This window comes from Seriola aureovittata, chromosome 15 (assembly GCF_021018895.1).
Source record: "Seriola aureovittata isolate HTS-2021-v1 ecotype China chromosome 15, ASM2101889v1, whole genome shotgun sequence".
NCBI classification, from domain to species: Eukaryota; Metazoa; Chordata; class Actinopteri; order Carangiformes; family Carangidae; genus Seriola; species Seriola aureovittata.
In genome coordinates, this window is record NC_079378.1 from 11,202,283 (window position 1) to 11,225,802 (window position 23,520).

Sequence of the window (23,520 nt, forward strand, 5' to 3'; positions counted from 1 at the left end):
GTTGCCCTGGAGACCTCCATCTGCTTCAGCTTGACTGTCACATTGTTCAGAGGAGCTCAAAGCAAAGCTCACAGTGAACCTACTGTACTAGTGTTCTCATACTAAACATTCATCTCTTTCCATTAATATTGATTCAATGAACTGAAGACAGAAGCAAGCATGTAAAGTTGGAGTAGTTAAAGGTGTAATCCATAACTTTCAATGTTCAAGCTACAGTAAATGTAACACGCGAGTATCTACTGTTGATCCTGAAAAGTAGTTTTACCTCATTTTAAATGGCTGGGGAGAAATGATTCTCTTCATTTTAAATGGAAAAACAAAAGCATTTTGGTTTTCAGGTTTAACTTTGTTTTGTATTTCATACGATTTTAAAGAGATTTTCTTCTTCTCTTTCCCACAGTCAATTTCGACCACTTCCAGATCTTGAGGGCAATAGGAAAAGGAAGCTTTGGAAAAGTAAGTCCATGTTTGTCAAAGTGTTTTCTGTTTGCTTATTTTCACGACTTCCCAAAGCCCAAGGTGACATCATCGAATGACTTGTATTGTGGGACCAACACACCATAACGGGAAGACATTCAGTTTACTATCACATTAGATAATGAATAGACAATCCTCACAACGTAGATGCAGGAAGCAGGGATACTTCAGCATTTCTGCTTGAATTAATGACTTAAACGATTAACTGATTTTCGACTATTTGTTCCAGCTCCGCATGATCCCCTTCGATTTCCTTGCAGAGGCCTTTTATCATAAGGCGCATGTTACAAATAAAATACCAGCCCCCTCTCTGTCAGTACAATATTATCATACACAGTCTAGTGAAAGCCTTCAGGTTTAATTTGCTCGACACCAACCAGCAGCTCGGTGGAAAACAAATCTGAGGTGGCAGCAGTCATGTTTCCTCTTGCCGTTAAGCCATAAAGTGAAGAGCAATTCACATCAGCACTTACGAGTACATGTAAGAACATATAGCGACGCACATGCACACTCACGTGCACATGCGTACACACACAAAACAGACCCACGCAGCATCAATACTCTGTCCAACAACAGATAAGCAGTCTAATCACAGTAGATGGCAAGCTGTTCAATGGGAGGAGTGATGCGATCAGGGTTTGGCTGATTAACTGTGCCAGCTGGTCCACAGATCACTCTCTTAGATAGCAGTAATCACTGGCTTATTGACGCTCGTAGCACAGACAAGTAGACTACAAATAAATATGGGGTATTACACTGCTGCATATTGAAAATAGACACTATTCTCAGACACATTGTCAAAAGGGGCTAATTATGCACGGTATGATGTACACACGCAATGACAGCTACTCAGATTGCACCAGGTGTCTCATTCTGCTTTTTTGCTGCGTCACATCACACTCATGCTCTTCTCTCTTTTTTCCCCCTACTGGTGTAAGCATTCCAAGCGTCCCGGCGTTCTTATGCAATCTTGAAAAAAAAAAAAAATCTATATTCCCTACTGACATGCACTAGGAAATCTAATGAATGCTAACGCTAATGATGTCTCCCGATCTCAAACACGCACTGTTACTGTCGTGAAAAGTTAAAACGTCTTAAGAGAGGATTAAACTCGTGATCACAGAGATTAAAGAGAAATCCTGAAGTTTCCTGCCGACCTTTTCGACCTTGTTCGATGGACAACATTGCTGGTTATTGCAGCGATGTTGCACGCACACCATGTCTCCATGTGTCACACGCGATTATAGCGTTTTGGACAAACAGGGGTGAATGATGGAAACCGCAACGTCTTATTAAACTACACCAGTTTTCAATGTTGTCAAACAGATTATCAGAATTCTATTTTATGAAACCTGGTAACATTATACATCAAACACATTTTTAAAAGTAAACTAATTAGCAAAGGGGGCTAAGGGGTTTTTCTGTGTCGTGCAACATTATTAATCAATGATAACATGTGCTCCATGCTTGAAAAGCGCTTTATACAGACAGAATTATTATTATATGAGAAAACATATCATATCATGATCATAATTGAGCATGATGTGTATCATACTGGTAATGATCACCATTTATATGGATGATGTGTTTGCAGAAAGCAATATATGACTCATTCTTTTTACTGCCTTGAAGGTACTGAAACGTAAGAGATACACAAGTAGAGCACCAACAAAATATTCAGGTTCTTTTGACCACAGCAATGAAGGTATTTCTTATCCCTTATGCAATCTTATCAGGTCTGCATTGTGCAGAAGAAGGACACTAAGAAGATGTACGCCATGAAGTACATGAACAAGCTAAAATGCGTGGAGCGGAACGAAGTGAGGAATGTCCTGAAAGAGCTGCAGATCATGCAGAACCTCGAACATCCATTCCTGGTCAACTTCTGGTAAGCCACCACGATTTAGCGAATGAGCGTTTGAATGTGTGGTTGTATATCTCGAGGTATGAATCAGGTCTGTAAAGTTTCCTGTGAATGATGGAGCAGATAACCATGGGTTATTTCTTAAAGAGAGCTTAGGAAATTACTTTTTCTACTTGTTGAATTCAAAGTCAGAGTGCTACAAACGTAACACTGAGTGGCTTTGACAAAGTATACTCATCCATTCATTAAATATTTTAATAAAAAGCTGCTGTGTAAAATCTTAAGCACACTATGAATGATTTCCACTTCAGCAAGTCATCCCCACAAAGGCTTGTGCCTCACACTGGTTATTACCATCAGACATAACAGCCATTTGAATGGTTTTGCAGTGCACTCTGTGTCACCTATTTGATTCTTATGGTGATTGAATCCCGTCCATTAAATCAGTGACTGTACAGACACACAAAAAGGGCAGCGCCCCTTTAAAATAAATAGCCTTTCACTCAGTGTTGGATTGAGTCTGCAGACGCATGCAGAAAGGTGTTGACCACTCCCAAGTCCCCATCCACATCATCTCACCCTTTGAAGTTGCTAAAAGCAAAATGTAGTTTGCTCACTGATCCAAACTCCACTTTTATGGACACAACTCTCTTGGTAGTTTCTTTTTTGCCTCACCACATTTGGGGCTTGAGGAAGTCTTTTCACCAACACTGAACAAGCTGAATCAAACTGTGAGCTAAACTAAGATGACTCATCAGGTACTCTTAAGTAACTCATTCATCATAATTTGTGAACCCAAGCTTATTGAGCACCAGGAATCGTACTTTTGAGATGGCTAATAAGTATGGCTGGTTAACTTCCCGTCTGAAAGGCATCATTAATTCTTGATAAGAACTCCCACTCTGCAATGTTTAAGAGGAAGCCTCCCTGCTTTTCTGTCAAGCAGAACAGCAGAGAGGAAAGGATGTCTCTCCAAAGACGAAGAATAACAGCCACAGTCCCTGCAGTCCACTTTTTAAAAAATAAAAGCATATGTATTTATTTATGTATTGCATTATGTATTATTCCTCATTTTCATTTACAGATTTGGTTTCCTTTTTTGAGTAAGGCAGCATCCTATAAAAACATCTGAACAATTAAATGAGATAATTTGACTTGTGGCAGCAATGTTCGTCAAGCATTTTTTTGTTTTTATTTAAACTCCTCTACCCTTTGTCATCTGTCCCACTTTTCTATCCTTCTCACCTTCTTCCCTTTTCTTCAATTTCAATTCTACATATTGATGAAGGCACGACTCTGGCAGAATCAGTAACTGCCTTTTAATTACTAATTTGAGGGAAACAAAACTAAATCCACCTACGCTGGGAATGAATAAGATAGAGAGACAGAAGCACATTAAAAAGAGGAGAGGATACGAAAGGACGGCAAGGCACAGGAAAAGGGAGAATAGTGTGTAGAAAGAGGAGGTAGAGAAGGAAAACAAGGGAAGAATAGAGAGAAGTGAAGCATACAGACTCATCAGACAAACAATGCCAGTGCTTGCTTTCCTGCTTGATTGCTTGCTGTGTTGGACAAAAAAAAGAAGGTTGGAAGTTAATGCTTTTGGCAGCGTAAACCCCCCCTGGGTGGGGGGTGATTTCCTCTAGAGATGTGCTTGGGTCAGCGCTGTGCCCACTCTCTCTCTCTCTCTCTGTCTCTCTCGCTGTGTTGAGTTGGCGTAAGTTATGATTGTCCTGAGGTAAGCGCTCAAGGTCAGAGACGGGGAGTGATTACCTGCAGGCTTATGAACCGCACTGCAGAAAACTACATGCAGAAAAACCAGGCTTTATTTTCCTTCTGTCCCCTGGCCTGTCCTCTCTTCCTCCTCTTCCTCTGTCCTCTTTTCACTCACCTCTTCTTCATCTTGTCTCACCTCTCTCCCTCCTCTTCCTTCTCCTCCACCTGCTTCACTTTGCTTTTCTCTCCTCCCGCTGTCAGCGCACTTGCTACTGGTCATGACCTTAGGTGTCTGTCTGAGCACAGTGTGCAGCCTAGCAACAATCCACTCAGAAGACAGGAGCAAAACAAAAAAACGTATGAGCTTAACAAGTTATTTTCCTTCCACTCATACTCTTATGTATAATATGGGATTCGGATTTTGGAGAATCTTAAACTCTGGCGTTAAGTCTGTGGTACGGTCAGTTTATTGATGTGCCAGCACTGGCAGGGCAGCCCGTTGTGCCTGCACTGTGTAAGGGGAGCCCTTATTGGCACTGCACAGCTTTGACACAAAAGCCAGGCATCCACTCACACTGTTTCAGAGACAGACAGAGCGGAAGGGAGGATGGCAGCCAGCTTCAGATGCAGCTGTATTCAGCTTTCACTCTTGCTGCCTATTACAAGGCGGAGCAAGTGATCCTGGAGAAAGACTGTTGATATTTGAACTCGACAGCAAAACAAATACACCCCTCCCTTCAGTGATTCCTTCAAAAGCTCCGCCCCCACCAAATTCATGGATGTGCATCACCAGGGCAACGACACAATGGCATTGTGGATACTCTCTCTCATAGCTGAAGTAAAACAAAACATAAAATACAAATCAAGGACGGCAACGTTACCTGCCACAGCATTTGTAAATGTGCATCCAACCCAATGAAAACACTGTGCTAGCGAACTTGCATTTTCAGGTTTTCATGGATGTAAAACCCTTTGCACGTAGTAAGGACAAATACAAACAATGAGACAGCAAACTGCGGCTACAGTTTCTGCTGCTGTGAGGCGAACGCGCAGAGAGGAGGAGGTGGTTTCCTATTACCAGCACACCAGTTCCACACAGAGATACTGACCGACTCTTCTGCTACAATAACTAACATCACACCAACTACATGTCTTGACAAACTGCCGAATATCCTTGGGCGAGTAATTCAACGTTACCGGAAACACAAATGTGACACAGATACCAGCTTGTAAACCAACCATTTGGGGTTAGCTATCACAAATCACTGGGCTATCAGTGGGCCAGTGGTCTCCTCATCTTGTCCCGTATCTCTTTCTTTCCCAAATTTGAGCTTTGATTGATGCAGTCTTTTCATTTTCGTCCTTGTCAGTGAAAAATTGATACTTGTATGCAAACGTCACTGGGCTCCACTAGGATAATCTTGCAAGGAAAAGTGAAGATATATAGGGACACCTCATTTTAACATGCATTTCAATGCAAACTGGATTGAAAGAACAGCTTTTCAACTTTCACTAAATGTTTGAGTCTCAAATTTTCGTTCATCGTTCATTCACTCAAGTGAAACTAGCCAGCCAACATCACGATGGGCAGCCACTGTTCGACGTAGCGCAACCGCACAGGAGCTATTTGTGATCCAGCTGCCTGTTGTTGACATAATCAAAGAACCACCATATTAAGTAAAGATTTTGTATTGTATTCATTCACTCCACCCACCACCACGACACAAGCAATGACACCTGTGAAGAGATGATTAAGTCGATTATAGACTAGGAAATCTCCTGGGAGAATGACGGCTCAATTTACAGCGGAAAGAAAGTGCATCTGTCATTGTGCAACTACAACAGGAAGAGAATAGCGCTTTTGTTTTCCCTGGTAGCTATCGGTAGCGTTCCCCACGCATCGGAAACGGTGGACGATGGAACAACCACAGTTACCGTGGAAACTCTACCCAGCAGGGAGGGAGACAGAGTGATAGACACCAAGCTAAAAGCGAACCTTAGACAAGGATTCACTCAAAAGCTTCGGGACTTGAGAAGATTCAAAACCGGCATTCATTTGGTTGAAATGTTTTTCCACTTTAAGGAATTATACCATCACAAATCTTCATTATTTTTTTTTATGCCAACTTTGTTTAACTGTGTGATTAAGATTTCACAACTTTTATCAAAGTCTATTGGACAGTTCATCCAATGACATCTCCTATGTCTAACCTCAATGACAAATGTATGATGCAACACGGTATTGTAAATATAAAAACATTGCGTAACTGTCAAAGGAAAAGAGGAAGTACATTAACAAAAGTCTCAAACCTTGTGGAGTAAAAGCTTCACTTGCTTCAGGGAAATGTTTTTGTTATTATGTAATCTTACTAATGCATTTCATTTCTATGCAGAACAATACACCATTCATGCGCATTTACTTCTTTTAGAAAACCAAACAGTGGTGACGTAATGGCCCAAAAAGGCAATGACAAGTATTATCCAAGCACATATAGCATACATACCAGATATGATGTATTGTAAACAGTCTGCTTAGGTATAAGCTACATGAATGAATGAATGGAGGGAGCCAAGACAAGCTTCAGTGAAGAGCCCGATAATATAATAATAAAAGTAAGAAATAGCAAGATCTGCTTGTACCTAAGGTACAAACTATATCCTTGTTTATCTGCAAACTGTGCACGTCCTCATTATCACTGCAGGCATTGCAGAACACTAGAAAGCAACATGTCAAGTATTTGGCCTGATGTCAAGGTGACCTGGTGAAATGGAAGACTATAAACTCAGGGGTGGTAAAAATAAGAAAATATCCTAATCCAGTACTGTTACTGAGCCTTAATGTTAAAAATCTAAGTCGAAAGACCTTTAACAGTAAAAGCAAAAAGTAGTTTACGTTCCCCCGGATTACTTAAATAAGACTTCGACATCACTTCACTCACAAACTGTAAGTGGAATTTTAGTGTTGTATTTATTATGCGAGTATATTCAATTCCCTTGTGCTTTTTTTGTAAGGGATGTGTGCATGTTTTTTTGCATGAGTGCCTCCCGGCATGTGTGCCCAGGGAGTATTAGACACAGACTGATGGGAGCTGTCAGTCAAAGGGAGGTGTTTGGAGATGGGGTGGAAGGGAGGTCAGAAGGCTGTCGGCATCGATCCAACACGTCACAGTCTGAACGGTTGGCCGGCTGTGTGCGTTTCAGCAAGGGGCCTTCGTCAGATGGTGTGTGTGTGTGTGTGTGTGTATGTCTAATCACTGTAATTGCAACATCTTGAGCTAAACAACAAAGTCTTGATTGACTATTTTATTACTGAGGTTCACTAACGTGGTTTTTATGTCATGGGCATTCAATAGAAAAATGGTAATTAATAAAAATTACTCGACAGTTTAGAATGAAGAGGTTTCGTTCATTTACCTCATAAAAGATGTTCAGGTAACAGAAGATGGGTTATTGCGAGTAAAAGAAAAAAGTCCTCACGAAGGAGTCCAGTCATGATCTGGTGCAAGTGATATTCTCATTTCAGAGAAGGTATACATCCAGGAACATTGCCAATATTACCATTACTTTCATAAAAAGAAGTGTTTATTTAAGCATATACTGTAATGTAATTAAAAATTGTGAATTTTTCGCTGAACACTGCAGTCTGAGGAGCTGTCCTGCTTGATTTAGGGGCCATAATCTCTTTCAAACAGGAATTATATGTGTTTTTTTTCCTTCAGTAAAAAAATGAAATCTAACATAATTTGGAAATTACAGTCCTTAAGTATTTTTCTGCTTAACTGTGTGGCGTCACATGTCATAACGGTTACTTTTTTTGAAAGAAGGAAAGGAAGTACGGACACGTTACCATTACCCACCGTGCTTTCTGGAGACTTCCATTACTGGAGTGGCCTGGGGTGCCTCTGCCTCTAAAAGCTCCATGCAGGATGCTCTCCCATCAGACTGACTGCCTGGAGGCCACCAAGAGGTCACATTGAAATGCATGTGAATCGGAGCATAGACAGACACCAAAAGAATGAGAGACGGAGAGATAGAGATAGAGGGAGAGAGATGGAGGAATGGGGGAAAAAGAGAAACAACAGGAGAGAACACGTGGAAGCTGGAGAAACGAAGGCTTGATGCCAGGAAGAAAAGTCTGCACCATTTCAATGTACAGGTGCTAATCTGCAGTCTGAATGCTGCTCTCTACTTTCAACCAAAAATGCTGGCCGAGGCAACAAGGAGCTGCTAGATACAAACAGAGATAGTCAACAATTTAGCGCTATCATTATTTTTTGCTACTGTTATGAAGTTCCTGTTATTTATTAGTTATAAAGGTCACAGAAAGTGATGTATAATGTAAAACAGCCCATAAAATCCTCACAAAAGCTTTTATTTATTTTTGATGCAAATGTCCATATTGCAGCCGTGAAAACTAGTGTGCCGTCATATGCCGCTAATTTGGGTGTCAATTGTTAATTCTTTATACTTACTTATTATGTGTTCAAGGAGAAGAGAGTAAAACCGACAAAGTGCGAATTGGATCACTTGGTCACAGCTGCTCGGCTGTGATGCCACTATTTTCCCCCTCACTTCTTTCTTTCTTTTTTTTCTTTTTTCCTTGTTAAAAAACATATTACTCAGGAGGCGAGTTCTCAAATAATTGCAAAAGATCATTTTCAGTCACATTTTCAAACATAAAAGTATAAAAGCCAATGTTCAGCTTCAACGTGAAAAACAGGCTCTTTTTAATCATATTAGTCATATACCCAGTCCCATTAATGGTAACATGGGTAACTTTTATGACCCAGAGCATACCTGTGACAAACAACTTAATGAGTACCATTTCTAATTCATTTTGACAGCAGTAGCAGGTGGCCAGAGGAGACTTCATTCATATTCAAGCACTCTCCAAGTACCATGTCACCATTTCAGCGAGAGGGAGAGTGAGCAGACTTGGAGGGGGGGGGGCTTTTATTGTCATAGGAGACCAATTTACACTGTAAGTATTGTGGAGATATTGCTGAAAGAGCATAAAATAGAAAGCTCAATTAGCACCAGGACAGCCAGCCCCAGAGGGATGCTGTTGATTTGCAGCTAACACTGTATGTGTAGCACAAGAAATTATTATTAAGTGCAATAATTTGAGCTTATGCAAATAATCAAGTGCTGAAACAGCAAACAAAAAAAAAATACTGTATAGCATATGTGTGTTTTTACTAGTGGACATGCCTGCTTGCGTGTGTGTAGGCCTATATCTAAGAGTATGTACTGTATGTTATATTTGGGACTTTATTAAGACTTATAAAACAAGGTTTTCATTTTAAAGTAAAAGGTGCCAAGCTCATACAACTGGCTGCTGGATGGCAGTAAGTGTGTCTGAGCCTTTTACTAATCAGTGTACTGTACTGTGCCTACCTGTGTGCACAACCACACCAGGCTGTCGGCCCTCTTTATGGCAGCTTTGTTCCTGACCGACCACGTGAGAGATTGCTGTTAGTACCACCTTGGCTTTGTGAAGACTTGTGGGACAGAAAACATGGGAGCCGCAGCCAAGCATGAGAGCTAGTTTTCTACTCGATTAAACTGGTTTCACAGTGGATGTCCCAAGTGTACTATCAATTGACTTGGACTTAGTGTCCGTCTTTAACACCTAATCCAAGCTCCTCATCCAGGATGTGAAAAGTCATCCAGTAGCTATGTATGTTTAAGTAATAATACACTGCATTTGTATATACATATCTACTTTGGCTTTTTTCAACACACTAAATTGAAAGAAATTAAAGGTAACGCTTGCAGTAAGTAAATCAAGTTTTTTTTTTGGCCCCAATCTCAATCTGAGTCCTTTAATATTGAGTATCAAAACCAGTCCACTGAAATATTCCAGGATCAGCTTGGGACATTAAAATTAAAAAATAAATAATGACATATTAAATAGTTAATAAGTATGAGTACCTAATCAAAATTAGTAGTTAATGAAATTGGAGATTAAAGTCTAGAAAAATCCAATGGACCCACAACACCAGAAGGAATTGTCTCATTGTATAGATTATATACAACAACAATTAAATAAATAAATACGTAAACTGCTGTTTCCCTGGAAAAAGCCAATGTTTCTCTGCCAGGAAAAAGAGCAATTAAAGTCCAGGTTGTGTCTCCTAAATGCTTGTGACAGCAGCCACTTTACCACCTTAACTAACTCTGCTGGGTTAGAGGTATTTACATTCTAGGTGTATGGGTGTGTGTGTGTGTGTATGGAGAGAGAGAGAGAGAGAGAGAGAGAGGCCTGTAAAGAGAGGGAGAGAGAATGAGCAACAGACACTTAAATCAAATGATTGATAGTTTGGTGGTAAGATGGAGTCCATCCAGCAAACACAGACTGCTGTCTAGCTCACACTTCAAACCGCTGAAAAGCTTGTTTTCCTTGCCTTGGTTTATAGTTTTCAGCTAGCCTTGTTTTTAGCCTCGGTTATCACAGTTTGGATCATGAATATTTCACACATTTCAGCTTTGCTTTTTTTTTTTTTTTTTTTTTTTTTAAACGTCCACCTTTTTGCATGCTTGGTCTCACAATATTGCACTTGATGAATGTTTATTTCCAGTACCATGTTTCCCTCTCTTGACAATATTTCTATAAACTAATAACAAGTCTCCATTTGTGATTGATTAGTTTACACGGGTACATGGAAGCAGAGCAGGAGCGCTGTGGATAATTATGCAGAAATCTTTTGACCACCTGTGAAAGAGATTTGTGTCGGTCCCAAAAACTACAAATCCTGTATCAAAGTCAAGCATCGCTTTGATATTTAAGAGAATGTGATGTTAATATGACACCTGTTTGATCTGTGCTTCCCCTCTCTCTGTGCCAGACTCATGTGTCATATCATTTTCCAACACTCTCTCTCTCTCTCATATACACACGCACGCACGCATGCACGCACACACACTCATTGATCCACTCTGTTGCTTCAGTTATCACTGCCTTACATCTAACAGCAGCAGCTGGAACTTTGATATCTTCAAGAGTCTTTGTAGACTCCCAGTAGAAGTCCACTCTTTTCAGAATGCGTTTCTTTTAAGTATAATTTTGTCTCCTTCTTCCTGAGGATCTAACTGTCATAGATGCTTTAAAAAATACAGGATTGATTAGAGTCCACATATAACATTAACAAAAGGTGTCTGTCATTTGGACTGAACAGAAGAAGACCAATAAGGCGTGTAGGCTGCAGCCATAGCTTGTTAAACCTAATATAAAAATTTGGAAATTTCAAACACTTTTCAGTCCTCACAATAAGTAATGTTACTGAAGCACATGGATGCATATACAGATATATCTATAATATACACACACATACAAACAAGCTTGCACACATACACACATGCACATATTTAGCGTATATACACAAACACACTGATACACATAGAGTGGGGTAGCTTTTTTCAATACGTTAGATCAACAGAAATTTATTTCATACATTTTTTTTCAATTTCTACATTATTTACTTTCTTTCTTCTTCTAAACTAAACTAAAATGACAAACTGTTGTATTTACATTCAGGAACAGCTCACTGATTTCAAACCCTTTCTTCACTTCCTTCAGCTGTGCTATTTAAAAACTGCAGAACGACATATTAACCTCTTCTCATATCTTTCTTTTTTTTTCTTTAAAACTGAGATTCATTAGTAGAGAATTGTTTTTTGATGCGCTGTGATGAGATTTCTGTCAGTGTTATGAATGAGGAAGTTATTTTATAACGGCACATAATAATACTTAATGATGCATGCGTGTTTTAACAGAAACATGAAGCTGAGAAGGAAGGAGAACTATATACTGTACTGAGTGTGTGTATATGCGAGGGTATCTTCATGCGGCTCTTTGTGACTTTGGCAAATGTGTGAGCATCTTCAGGACGGGCATCTCGCAGATAGTCTTTCCAATCAGATATTAAGTGGTCTCAGCATTATCTGAGCCTTAGCAGACAGTTTGGAGTCAGCTCAATCAATCCCCATCCATCCAGCGCAGAAAAGCACCAACTCCAGTTTATTGGAGAAGGGCCCCGAGGAGGGGGGTTCACCAACGTGGCAAAAAACTACCCTCGGTCATTGAGCACTGAGTCTCAGCCAAGATGGATGGTCCTGGCAAATATCTGCCGGTAGAAACCCCTAGTCGACAATGAAACCTCTCGGAAGTGTTCAATGAAATTCTAGCCTGTTTGTTTTAGCTCAGGAACATCTTGAAGGACTTAAGAAGGGCGGCAGTGTTCTCCAAATTTACGGAAGATCTGAATTTGCACATGTAGGACGTTGTGTTGCAAACAGTACACAGAGCAGCGCTTTAGGCGAGCCAGGAAATGTTGGCTGGTGCAATTTTTTTCATAATATTTTTGCATAAATTAGTTTCTTGTGGGGGAGAAACTAATTAGCTCGTCATTTAGAAAGGATGGGGGGACTAAAAGCATGGCCCCAGCAGGAAGCTCGGCTTGTAAAATCAGTGATGATTGTGCAACAGCTTCTTAAATGGTGACATAGTGGGCTGTATGCTGATACAGGCTTTCCGGTCATGCCAGTGCTTGATTGATGGATGAATAAATGGATGACCACAAGTTGCATTCCCCACAGAAAATTCCTCACACACTAATGGATGACTGATGAATGAGCAAACAAATGCTTGGTACCGTATGTGCTAAAAGACAACGTTTAAAAGTACCATTGAGCAGAAAGGAAAACATTTAAAATAACTTAGATCGGATGATATTTAATTCATTAAAAAGTAAGTGACATTCTGTACGACTTTGGCACTTTCCCTGTTGGAGACACCTAAACAGACAGTTCCGTTTTCCCCTGCCAAATCTTTAGACCACAAACTGACATAAGGAATATTTAATAGGTGTAATGGTCTGCTTTAATGAAATGGCAACAGCTTGATGGAAAACCTGCTCGCCCTAGAGAGGGACAGAAGCAGGGAGGGGAGACATCTGAGCAGACAGTGTCGCTGAGCAGGTGCAGATTTTTTTTTTGCTATAAATAATGATTTTCACAGCACCGATGTTGATGGGATAGGAGACACACACATGCTCAATAACACTGTGCACTTCACTCCATGTAAGGTAAAAAAAAAAAAAAAAAAAGCCAGGATAATCTGTTTGTTGATGTAATCAGAGGAGAGATTATGTTGTCTGTGTTGACTGTCCTCATTTGATTTTTGCTGTAGAAAGCAAGAATGCCTTGTATATTACTGATACTAAATGTGAAACCTTACTACTGTAGTTCTTAAATAAAAACAATAGTTTCATCAGACATAAACAGAAGATGAAAAACAATGAATAGAAAAAAAAGAGAGACAAAGAAATAAAAGTAAGAAAGTTTTTACACCCTTTACAGTAGATTGTGTGTCAGAACTACCTGCCTAAGTATCATCGCCACTTCTGTAATAAAGAATTTTCTTAGCTTGGTAGCCTTGAAGGCATGGTAATGAGTATTGCCTCAGGCATGACTCAGTCAATATGTAGGTGCTCCCTCTGCAAAGTGAAGGAGTGTGATGACTGTGAGGAGTGTTAAAGAGCAGAGCAGCGTCAACCCTCAAAGACCCTGGGAGGCTCCGGTGGTTGTGTTCTCAGACATCATGGGATTGAAACACTGATTGGGGATTTCTGTTCCATTTGTTCTTGTCGAAACCTTCTGTACTAAGGTCTTATATACTGTCTTATAAATGCTGATTTGCCCGAGGAGCTCAAGGTTGACATGAGTTTCATTTGCACTTGTCATCCTCTTTTTATTGCTGATGAGTATAAAAGTTGCAATGTTGTCAATGTTGCAGCGATCCAGAAAGTTAAATTTAAAAACAAAATCTGCTTAGATAGAGAACCCATATTCCTCTAGCATGGGCTAGAGGAATATGGGTTCTTTATAAAATAAAGAGGGTTTTTGTGCTAGTCTCATCATTTAGGATCCCTACTTGTACATTGTTTTATGGTAAATATGTGATTCTTATCTGTGGCTGTCACTTTCTGCTTCTTCCCCTCCTCACCTCTACTTCTACTCACCCTTCATTTCCCTCATCTTCTCCTATGACTTCCACATCTCCATACCTGCCTTCCCCTTCAACCCCCCCCCCCCCTGTTATTTCCACACTCATTTCTGATTTCGTCTCATTCTTGATTGCATGACTTTCTCTTGCTTCTACCTCCCTAAATCCCTTTCAACATCACTCCTCACTCCTGCCCCCCCCTTTCCCCTGCAGGTATTCCTTCCAGGATGAGGAGGACATGTTTATGGTGGTGGATTTGCTCCTGGGAGGAGACCTGCGCTACCACCTCCAGCAGAACGTCCACTTCTCAGAGAACATCGTCAAACTCTACATCTGCGAATTGGCCCTGGCTCTGGGATACCTCCGCACCAAGCGCATCATACACAGGTGAGGCGGCCTTTTTTTATATTTCCTTTCTCTGAACCCTTGTTCCTTTGTTTAATATATCACCGTTTGTTTAATAAAATTTAATAATGCAGGGAAAGGTCTTGTTTTTAAACAAAACACATGACAGAAATAGCCTCTGACTGGCTGCCCCATTATTCTCTTTCTGCTACAGTATGTGCCCTCCTTCTGTCTCTCATCCTTGTTGTTTTTCCACCACCGCCGAGTTTGAGCATCAAGCACCCCCGGTGTCCTTTTCTCCTTGGCTGTCCACTTCCATATTATTTTCTAATACGACTGCTCCACCGCTGTGCAGAAAGGTCAAGCTGTCTTGACATGAAGGTCACACCTGACACAACAGTTTACCCTGAGCTGCAGATTATGGCCATCATGAAATGCACCAGTTCAGTCTATGCTGCTGTGTCGATGCCTTATCTAATTTGTAAAATGCACGTTAAGTGCTTTTTAGGCAGAAATATCTGCTGCTATGGCAGAGCCACAGACTTGCAAGGCCAAGGGAGACATGGCTACAGCCCAATGTTATTATTTTAAGTTGTTGTGTGACTCAAAGAGCTTGGGATATCCTGTTACAGCCGTTGGTGCTGCCAAAATACATTGATAATACTGGGTGAAAGAAAAGTTAAAAACTGACTTCCTCACTCATAACACATAACAATCTACGTCATTCATAATGAGACGATGGAGATAAGATAAACAACTAGAGCTACCCTGTCTCGGTAAATATATTCTTAGTTGCTTTGCCAAATGCATTTTGGAGGCAACATATTCGGGGCTGTTTTTGTTTTGTTTTTTCAGCCCAGCAAGTGTGTCATTGTTAAATTGCACACAAGTCAAACTGAGTTCATCAGCACAGGATTTTAACTCCAGAGACCAGGATTTGAGTCTAATGTCCCCCATGATGTTAACATAGCTTCTCAAATTGTGGGTTCATTTATCTCATTGGTAGAGGAAAACTAGGCCTTTATTTGAAACAAGCTCATATCAGAGACTTTTATTCCCAAGTTCCCCCTGTTCTCCTGTTAGTGCAAACTCAAAATGTCCATACACATACTCTTAAGTTTCTTTTCTCTAACACAAATACTGTTTTCGTTCAGTGATAAATTCCCGTCTTCACATTTGGAAGTTTATGTTGCTATGTTGAGCTACTGTCAAAGAAAGTCAACCATTTCTATATTTTTCACAATAGTCTTGTGAAGAGGAATATCCACACTATTTTTCACAATGACTGGAATTAGGGCTGTGGGAATGCACATTAGAATTTACGATGTGAGCTCTTGAAGGTGGATTTTAAAATGAAAAGTTACAGTAGTTGTGAGCCAACTAAACCAGTTGGTAAGGTTGAGCAATGATTGTGGTTTTGGCTAAAAATTTGAAAAAGTCAACACTTCCTTACTCACTTATTTATAGCTGTCTTTTTTAAGATATAGCCAAAACAAGCGCTTTGGGTTTCCTGAACATAACCATAAAAACATTAAGCATGATATATTTACCAATTATATAGAAATAACAATGAAATACCCTGATGAGCAATATTTTAAACATTTGCTCATGTTGATAAAAAAATACAATCAGAGGGAATTACATTTCTTACTAAATTTTTTTTGCTGATGCAATTTATTAGCATCATTTTGTAGGCGGACCTCAGACAAAGAAACTCCACCAAAGCACAACATAATGTATATGCCTTTGCCTTTAATGACTCTTACAGTACTGTGAGTGCATACATTTTTTAGCATGGACGACCTGAGTAGCGCATGAGTAGCGCTTTGCTTCAGTCTCTGAGGCACTGTCCAAATTCCATCTACAGCTCAGGTCTCCTCCTCCACTCTGGTGACTGAGACAGGAGACGTCACTGCAATGGAGAACACTAATTTATCAACACCCCCTGATAACAAATTACACCATTTAACTTAAAGTAGACTACTTGCTCTTGTCCACGCTCTCAGACCTCCACAGAGGAGAGAGGGAGAGAAATAAATGGGATAGATTATTAATTTCCGTATTCACTCACTCCATAGAGGCATATGAATATTTCAATTATGTTTTCTATTTTAGTGCTGGAGAGGACAGACCTGCCACTTGATGTGCAGGTGTTGGGGGCGTTTGTTTAGACGGAATCAACATCTTTTCAATCTGCATTCATTAGCTTCAAATAGAAAGAGGAGCTGAAAGTAACTCTCAGCTCATCTCTATGGAAATTGAATTTATAATTTCCTTCCTCAGATGTGGACGTGCTGACTTTGGTGCAGCGAGTGAGTGCACTTAATGCCCTGAGAATGTGTGTGTGTTCGTGTATGTGTGTCTGTGTGTGTGGATATGTCTGTGTACATGTGTGTATGTGCAGGATGTACACATTCTCCTTCCGTTGGTCTTTCAGGATTTTGATGATAATGAGGGGAGTAATGATGATAATGACATTAATCGCATGCAACATGACGATAGGATAATTATGTTATTTACAAGTTTGATCAAGACTACGACAGAATATGTTTGGCAGTCGTTTGGTTCAGGATGACGGGAAGATATCCACATTAGTTAATGTATGCTTTACTTATTCAGGAAGTCTCAGTGAGATAAACATCTACTTTGAAAGAGAGACCTGAGAACAAATTGCATGCTGTACAAGTTCACAACACGACAAATCAGTCACGCAAACCAGTCGTCACACACACAGACGCACTAATTACAACAGTCAAAAAATTTTGTTGAACTTTAAAGTCCCTAAGAGGAATGACTGTCTAACTTCTTACATTGCAGTAAGGTGCATTGTACTGGAAACCAGTGGAGTTGGTATGAGAAATTTAAAACTAATTACTACTATTCTGTGATCTGGTGTCATCACTAATCTCAACGCAGGGTGTTAATTATCTTTGAAACTTATAGATGGCCTACAAAGAAATAAATAAATAAAAAAAAGATACAAAGCTTCCAATGGTGAGTGAGATAGCTGCCTCAACTAATAAACTGGATGGTATTGCAGTAAATTGTGCCTAGTTGTGTAAGGGAAGAGGCAGCAGAATGAGAATATAGGATATTTCCATAGTCCAGTGATGATAGTATTGTGAATAATGGATGGAATAATGGATTTAGTTTTTTTTGAAAGGATAAACTAACTGTGTTCCGATAAGAAACCAATTTGAATTTTAGTTTTTGAGCAAGGTGTTTCACATGAGTTTCATAGGACAATGGAAAAAAAAAAAAAAAAAAAAAACAAAAAAAAAAAATATTTCAAAGTATTTCAATGCTGAACTGAATTGATTACATTTCCACTGAGTAGAAGAGGTCTGAGAGTCATCACAAGCAGACTGCAATCTGAAGAAGGGCTAGTTTGTAGTGGAGACAATGGTATACAAGATGGTATCATCAGCATATAAACGAACATAGCAGTAGTTGGAAAATACAGTAAATAGTGGGGAACTTTATATTTATCCTTGTGGGAACGCTTTATGAATGATTTTAAACCATTGACCAAAAGTCTGTGGATCCCACCTGGGTTCTACACAGACTGAACAGAAATTTTGATTCAGTAATATGAATAGAAGTTATTTTATTATCTTGGTTGGACATAAGGTTTGGCCTGTTTGAGGTCAGGGTGAAGATCTTAACAGGAGTTCTGTCTCTGCCTCTAACTATACTGGGATCCGTAATAGCCCAACGGCTGTGACATCAACAGACATCTGTGTCAAGTATTGCTAATTATTTTCAGTAATGAGATCTTCCCTACCTTGCCACTGTATGGCAAATATGAACGATCTCAGGGGAGTGAGAGGGGTTAACAACAGGAGTTTGGCTCATCTTGGTAGAGCCTGCATGGAAAATAAAAGAGAGGGCAGCGTCATCATGGGATATACAGGAGCCTCTGAGCATGAAGTATGATGCAAGGTGGAAGTTAATTGATTTCCCTCAGGTTATTAAGTGGAAGTGAATTTTCATTAAATCTAAGAAGTAAGAAAGCATTTTGAAAGTGTTTAAAATGTACATTGTATGTTGATATTGGAGATAAAGTTATAGACCAAGATAATTTAAAAGTGATATGATAATTTCACAGTTTGTTTCAACAAACTTGTGGAAATGTCTGACTGCCGGTCTTTCATTCTCTCACAGATTTATTTTTTTAAACATTTTGCAATATTTCCAGATGTAAGCAATTAGTAGAGAAGAGAAAAGAAAAAAGAGAAATGAAACCAGACCATGATCTTTCCTTAACCATAACCATGTGCTGTGAACGCCTAAACATAACAGTTTAATAATGATGTAGTCAGTACAAATGGATATTGTACTGCAAGATTGAATATTTTAGCAAGAAACAAATAAATTGTCTAAGATCAGTATTATGTTTCCTACAGAATGTATTTGCTGTTGCACTTTAGTTGTTCATATACATCGTATTCTAGGATTTTGCATATGTCATAGTAGTCCTTCTCCAGACTTGTGTAAATCATTTTGTTGTGGGGGGCGAAAAAAGAATTGTTGTGAATTTGCATTTTGAGACATCACGTTTAGAAATATGATAAACCTCAGGGGTGTCATATCTGATTCAACCTAATTCAGGGTTGGTTAGTGTTTTTAACCGTAAACTCTTTGGGGAGTTTGAATTACTAACAACAGAATGTGTCTCAATTAGATGACATCTTCAAAGACTTGATGAGTCTCTCCAAAAAAGTGGAAAGATAAATGTGATAAAGTGTGTGACAGGGGAATCCATATGTGTGTGTGTGTGTGTGTGTGTGTGTGTGTGTGTGTTTGTGGTTGTGGAGGGTTGTGCATACGTTAACCTCACCACAACCTCTTTGACATCAACACCACTTATCTCTGGCTGAATCCTCAGGTGCATTTCAGTGCCTCCTGGAATCCTCGTAATGGAAAACCTTACATGTTGTCTGCCAGCAGACGCTCTGAACAAGTCAATATGCCTCAGTGTTTTATTTTGGGAATATATTGCCCATTAAAGTGGTTAAGGTACTGCATGTTTGGCTCTTCTCAAACCGACATTAATGGACTGTGATCCCGCAAACATACCTTCAGCTCACAGTTAAGGTCGAAGCTCCTATTGTGAATCATAACTCTGGTTGAATCTCAAAGTGAAACATGTACAGTGCACACACTGTAGTATCACCCTGGTCTAAGTCATTGGTAATAACAAAAATATTAACAGATTCTCAATATTTAAAAATCTGATGAAAATGGACATTCATTTTACAAAATCCAGTAAGATATCTCTTCAAGAATATTGTACGTGGTTGCTACTGGTAAGTCTTCTATTATAGGAATTACTTTATATAAAGTACAGAATCTTGGTCTATGCAATGCATTTTGCATTTGTTGTTTGATTTGTTTCTGTTTTGTTTGTTTGTTGCTGTTGTACAAAGAGGAGAAGCAGTCATTTGAATGTGTCGACAGGTATCAGTTTGACTCTTAGAAGTCACTGTTGATTCTTTTTTAAGAGCGTTGGTGATATATGATTTACTTATTGTCAAAGAAACCCCATGAAAAGACCAAAACCATAATAACAAGTATTATATGTGTAGCTCATGTTCTTTCATTAACATTAGCATTATAGATTATTTTGACTCCCACATACACCATCCTTCTGCTGTAGATATTAACTAGAGCTCCAAATGTGTGTTAATCCACAGCTGAAAAATAGTCCCCAAAAAATACTTAAAACTACTTAAACCTGTTTGAGTCAAGTTTGCTCCAGTGCTCAGCTGAATCTACATTTGGTAAATATAAGACACTTTTTAAAATTTTTTTTATTAGAGATTTTCATCTTTAGTTGAAACAATTGGGCTTTAATGCCACAAACAGAGTGGGTGTGGGAGTACGTTCTGATGCTATTGAGAGACAGAATAACACACATTATTAGTTTTGGTCTTTCAGTGGAAACTGTGCAGTCTATTTATTCAGATTCCCATTTCTTATAGAAATAAACTAAAAACGTAGTGAGACCCCGCTGTCTCAGCAGTAAGCCTATTTCAGCCAAGGAGGATTCTCTTTTGCAAGCTCGGATCTCTTTTCCCCATCTCTTCTCCCCTGCCTCTGTCTCTCTCACACATACACAAATATAAAGTACCTTTCCCTCATAATCTCACTACGTTTTCATCCCCCCTTTTTTTTCCATCTTGTGCTATTTTCTCTACCTACTGTACTTTTATTTCTTTCCCATACTCTTCTCTCCCTCATCCTCATTTCTTAGTCTTAGCGTCTGACTCTTTCTCTGAGGGAGCGGTATCTCTGCTTCAAATAATTTATTTGCTCCTACATCCTCTTCTCCTCTAGAGGCCTTTAGCCAAGCTGCCAAAAGGGAATATGGTCTTAATTCACCTATCTGGTTAATTGAAGGTGAAAGAAGAGTCTCAGTGGGTCCTCTCATGGATAGTTCTTAAAATGAAAAGATACTATAGAGTACTGCAGATTGCATGGAGGAAGGCGAAGTCGTTACTCTTACTCTCCATCAGCTCCTCGAAATAGAGAGCGTTTGTCATGTCTTCAAGTGAAGTATTCTTTATTCATGGAGTGTGTTAATGTTTTATTTCCTAGCAGAAGTAGAAAAAGAAAGAACCACGAGGAAGCGGAGGGAGGGAAGGTGGGAGAAATTATACGCTCATATTTCATAAATGCAGATTAAGGTGCCAGCTGGTGCCAGCTCTACGATTTCCACCACGAAATGGTGAATTGAGCGTTATCGTTGTCGAAAAATCTCCCACAGCAGCAGCAGATTAGCCGATGGGAGGAGGTTTGGGCTCTGAACATGATAGAATGTTTACCAGCAAGTCTGCTCCAAAAAGATCACTAATTGCCTTGCTTGTGTATCTAACTCACGTGGCTGCCTGTATAGGAGAAAGGAGGAGAGAGATGTTGGCAGAAAGTGGCGTATTCAAGCAGTCACAGAGGCAGACTGGGAGAAAGAAAGACGGAGATGAAGGCAGAGTACCGAGTCAAAGAGCCAGGCGGAGAGGGTGGAGAGAGAGAGCTGACATTTTTTGTTAACACTCCCCGAGTGTTTCTGACGCTGTGAGTTTTTAGTGCCGACTGGCTGCTTTCAGTGTCTGCTTGGCACTCTACATCTCCCGGAAATCAGCTCCAAATTAAGACCGGGGACTTGTCGTGCCCGACTTCGTCAAAAAGTCACACTCGGTATGTGTCAATAAATAAGGAATGAACATCTCTCAGCTCGAGAGGGATGAGCTGCTACTGTCATACACACGCACGCACGGAATGTTTACCCATGTGCGTAAACACGGCGACAGACACACACACACACACACACACACACACACACACACACACACACACACACACACACACACACACACACACACACACACACACACACACGTGTACAGTACATCTCACAACTGTCAGAGTTGCTTTTGTTTGAAGGGCCCCTCCCTTTTCAAGCATGTAGGAGAACGTACGGTGGTCTTCAGGTAATGTTAACATGTTAAATGTTGTAGACCCTGAGTAGATCCAGTGTTTTGTCTGTTCTGGGCTACTGTATGAAACATGCCGGTGAAACATGGCTCCATATGTAGATGTGAATGGCTTATTCTAAGCTAACGAACAACAATTCTTGTTTCAGGTGATTATACACTAATGAAAAGATAATTATCAACATTATATTCCATCTCTGCCAATAGATCCCCCCTAAGTCCTACACACTGGTCTTTTAACAGAAACAGGAGCGGGTGAGAGAAGCAGCAGTTTGCTGGGTTGGAGCTGTTAGCCTCTGTGGGTGTAGTTGGGCTTTCAATTCACGTTCAAAGGCAGCGGCTGTCTGACTCGCTCTTTGGTGGCTGGTAGGCGTGGGTACTTAGAACTGAGGGATTCTGACACTGTGTTTCTGCACAAACTGTGTATTAGTGTGTTCATGTGTGTTCATGTGTGTATTGCTGGTTTTGAGTGTGTGATGTAGCTGAGCTCTGGGCTTTCTGGGGCTTCCAGAGCTCCTCCACTCGCCTTTGTGACAAGGAGGGAGAGGCGCGATCTCCAACAGCTCTCTGCTTAAATTCTGGAGTGGAGAATAGGGCTGCTAAAGCAGCAGAGCCATGAAAGAGCCTCTGATTAAAGTGCCAGCAATATATGCCCAGAAAATCAGCAACACTGTAGTAGCGACAGATTTTCTGTAAATTTGAAATGAAAGGTAGAAAACTGCTAAATTAAAGATTTTATATGGCTGAGAACAATCCATTTTTCTTTTTGCCCAAAGCCAGATAACTGAAAACTGTCACACATGATGCAGCTACGGGTCCAAAATGTATCTATAGCACTGAGTAACAAAAACTATCAAACAGAGCTCAAATGATTTTACTTGAGTAGTCGAATAGTTGATCGATTGATTAATCTGTAACTATTTAGATAATTGATTTTCATAAAAAATGCCAAAGATTAAATGTCTCCAGCTGCTCAGATCAGACAAAACAAGTTATTTGAACACATCAGCCCTCTGGGAACCAGTCATGGACTTTCACTAGTTAGCATTTTAAAAAGATTAAACAATTATATGAATAATTGAGAAAATAATGGCAGGTTAATCAATAATGAAAATAATGGTTAATTGCCGCCGTACTATCAAGTACCAGAAGCTGGAGATGAATGGCTCGTAAGATTTGGTCATTTTAAAATTTTTGGCGTCATATTGTTACTAAATTTAAGTAAAATGTTCTTCTGCAGTTGCTTGTGCAGACATATGAGAACTTGGTCTTCTTTCGTTAAATAAAAATGAGGTGAAAAAAAAAAAAGAAGAAACTTTTTCATAGCTACCAGATACGCTACAGTATCGAAAAAAAGTATTGTTTGGGTATCTGCAAAACTCAGGTATCATATTGGCACTAGTCTCAAAAGAAATCAAACAATACCAAGCCCTAAATGCAACTAGGTATTGACAACAACTGTGTCTTAGTGTTGTTATCTTTAAAAAAGGGATTCATTATCTGGCACTACCATCAGAACATGGTGCTCTTCCTGCCTCACAGTTCACATCTAATGGACGGAAGTAGAGCCTTTACTTTACAGATGTGCGGGTGTGTGTGTGTGTGTGTGTGTGTGTGTG

At 39.8% G+C, this 23,520-nt stretch overlaps 1 protein-coding gene across 1 annotated transcript in view; it reads left to right on the forward strand.

Annotated features, from left to right (window-relative positions):
- stk32a (serine/threonine kinase 32A) overlaps positions 1-23,520 on the forward strand; it is a 63,292-nt gene that overhangs the window by 7,526 nt on the left and 32,246 nt on the right. The window contains exons 3-5 of the mRNA XM_056397251.1: positions 401-456; positions 2,214-2,365; positions 14,277-14,450. Of these exons, the coding sequence (XP_056253226.1) occupies positions 401-456; positions 2,214-2,365; positions 14,277-14,450 (382 nt within the window). The remainder of the gene's footprint in view (positions 1-400; positions 457-2,213; positions 2,366-14,276; positions 14,451-23,520) is intronic.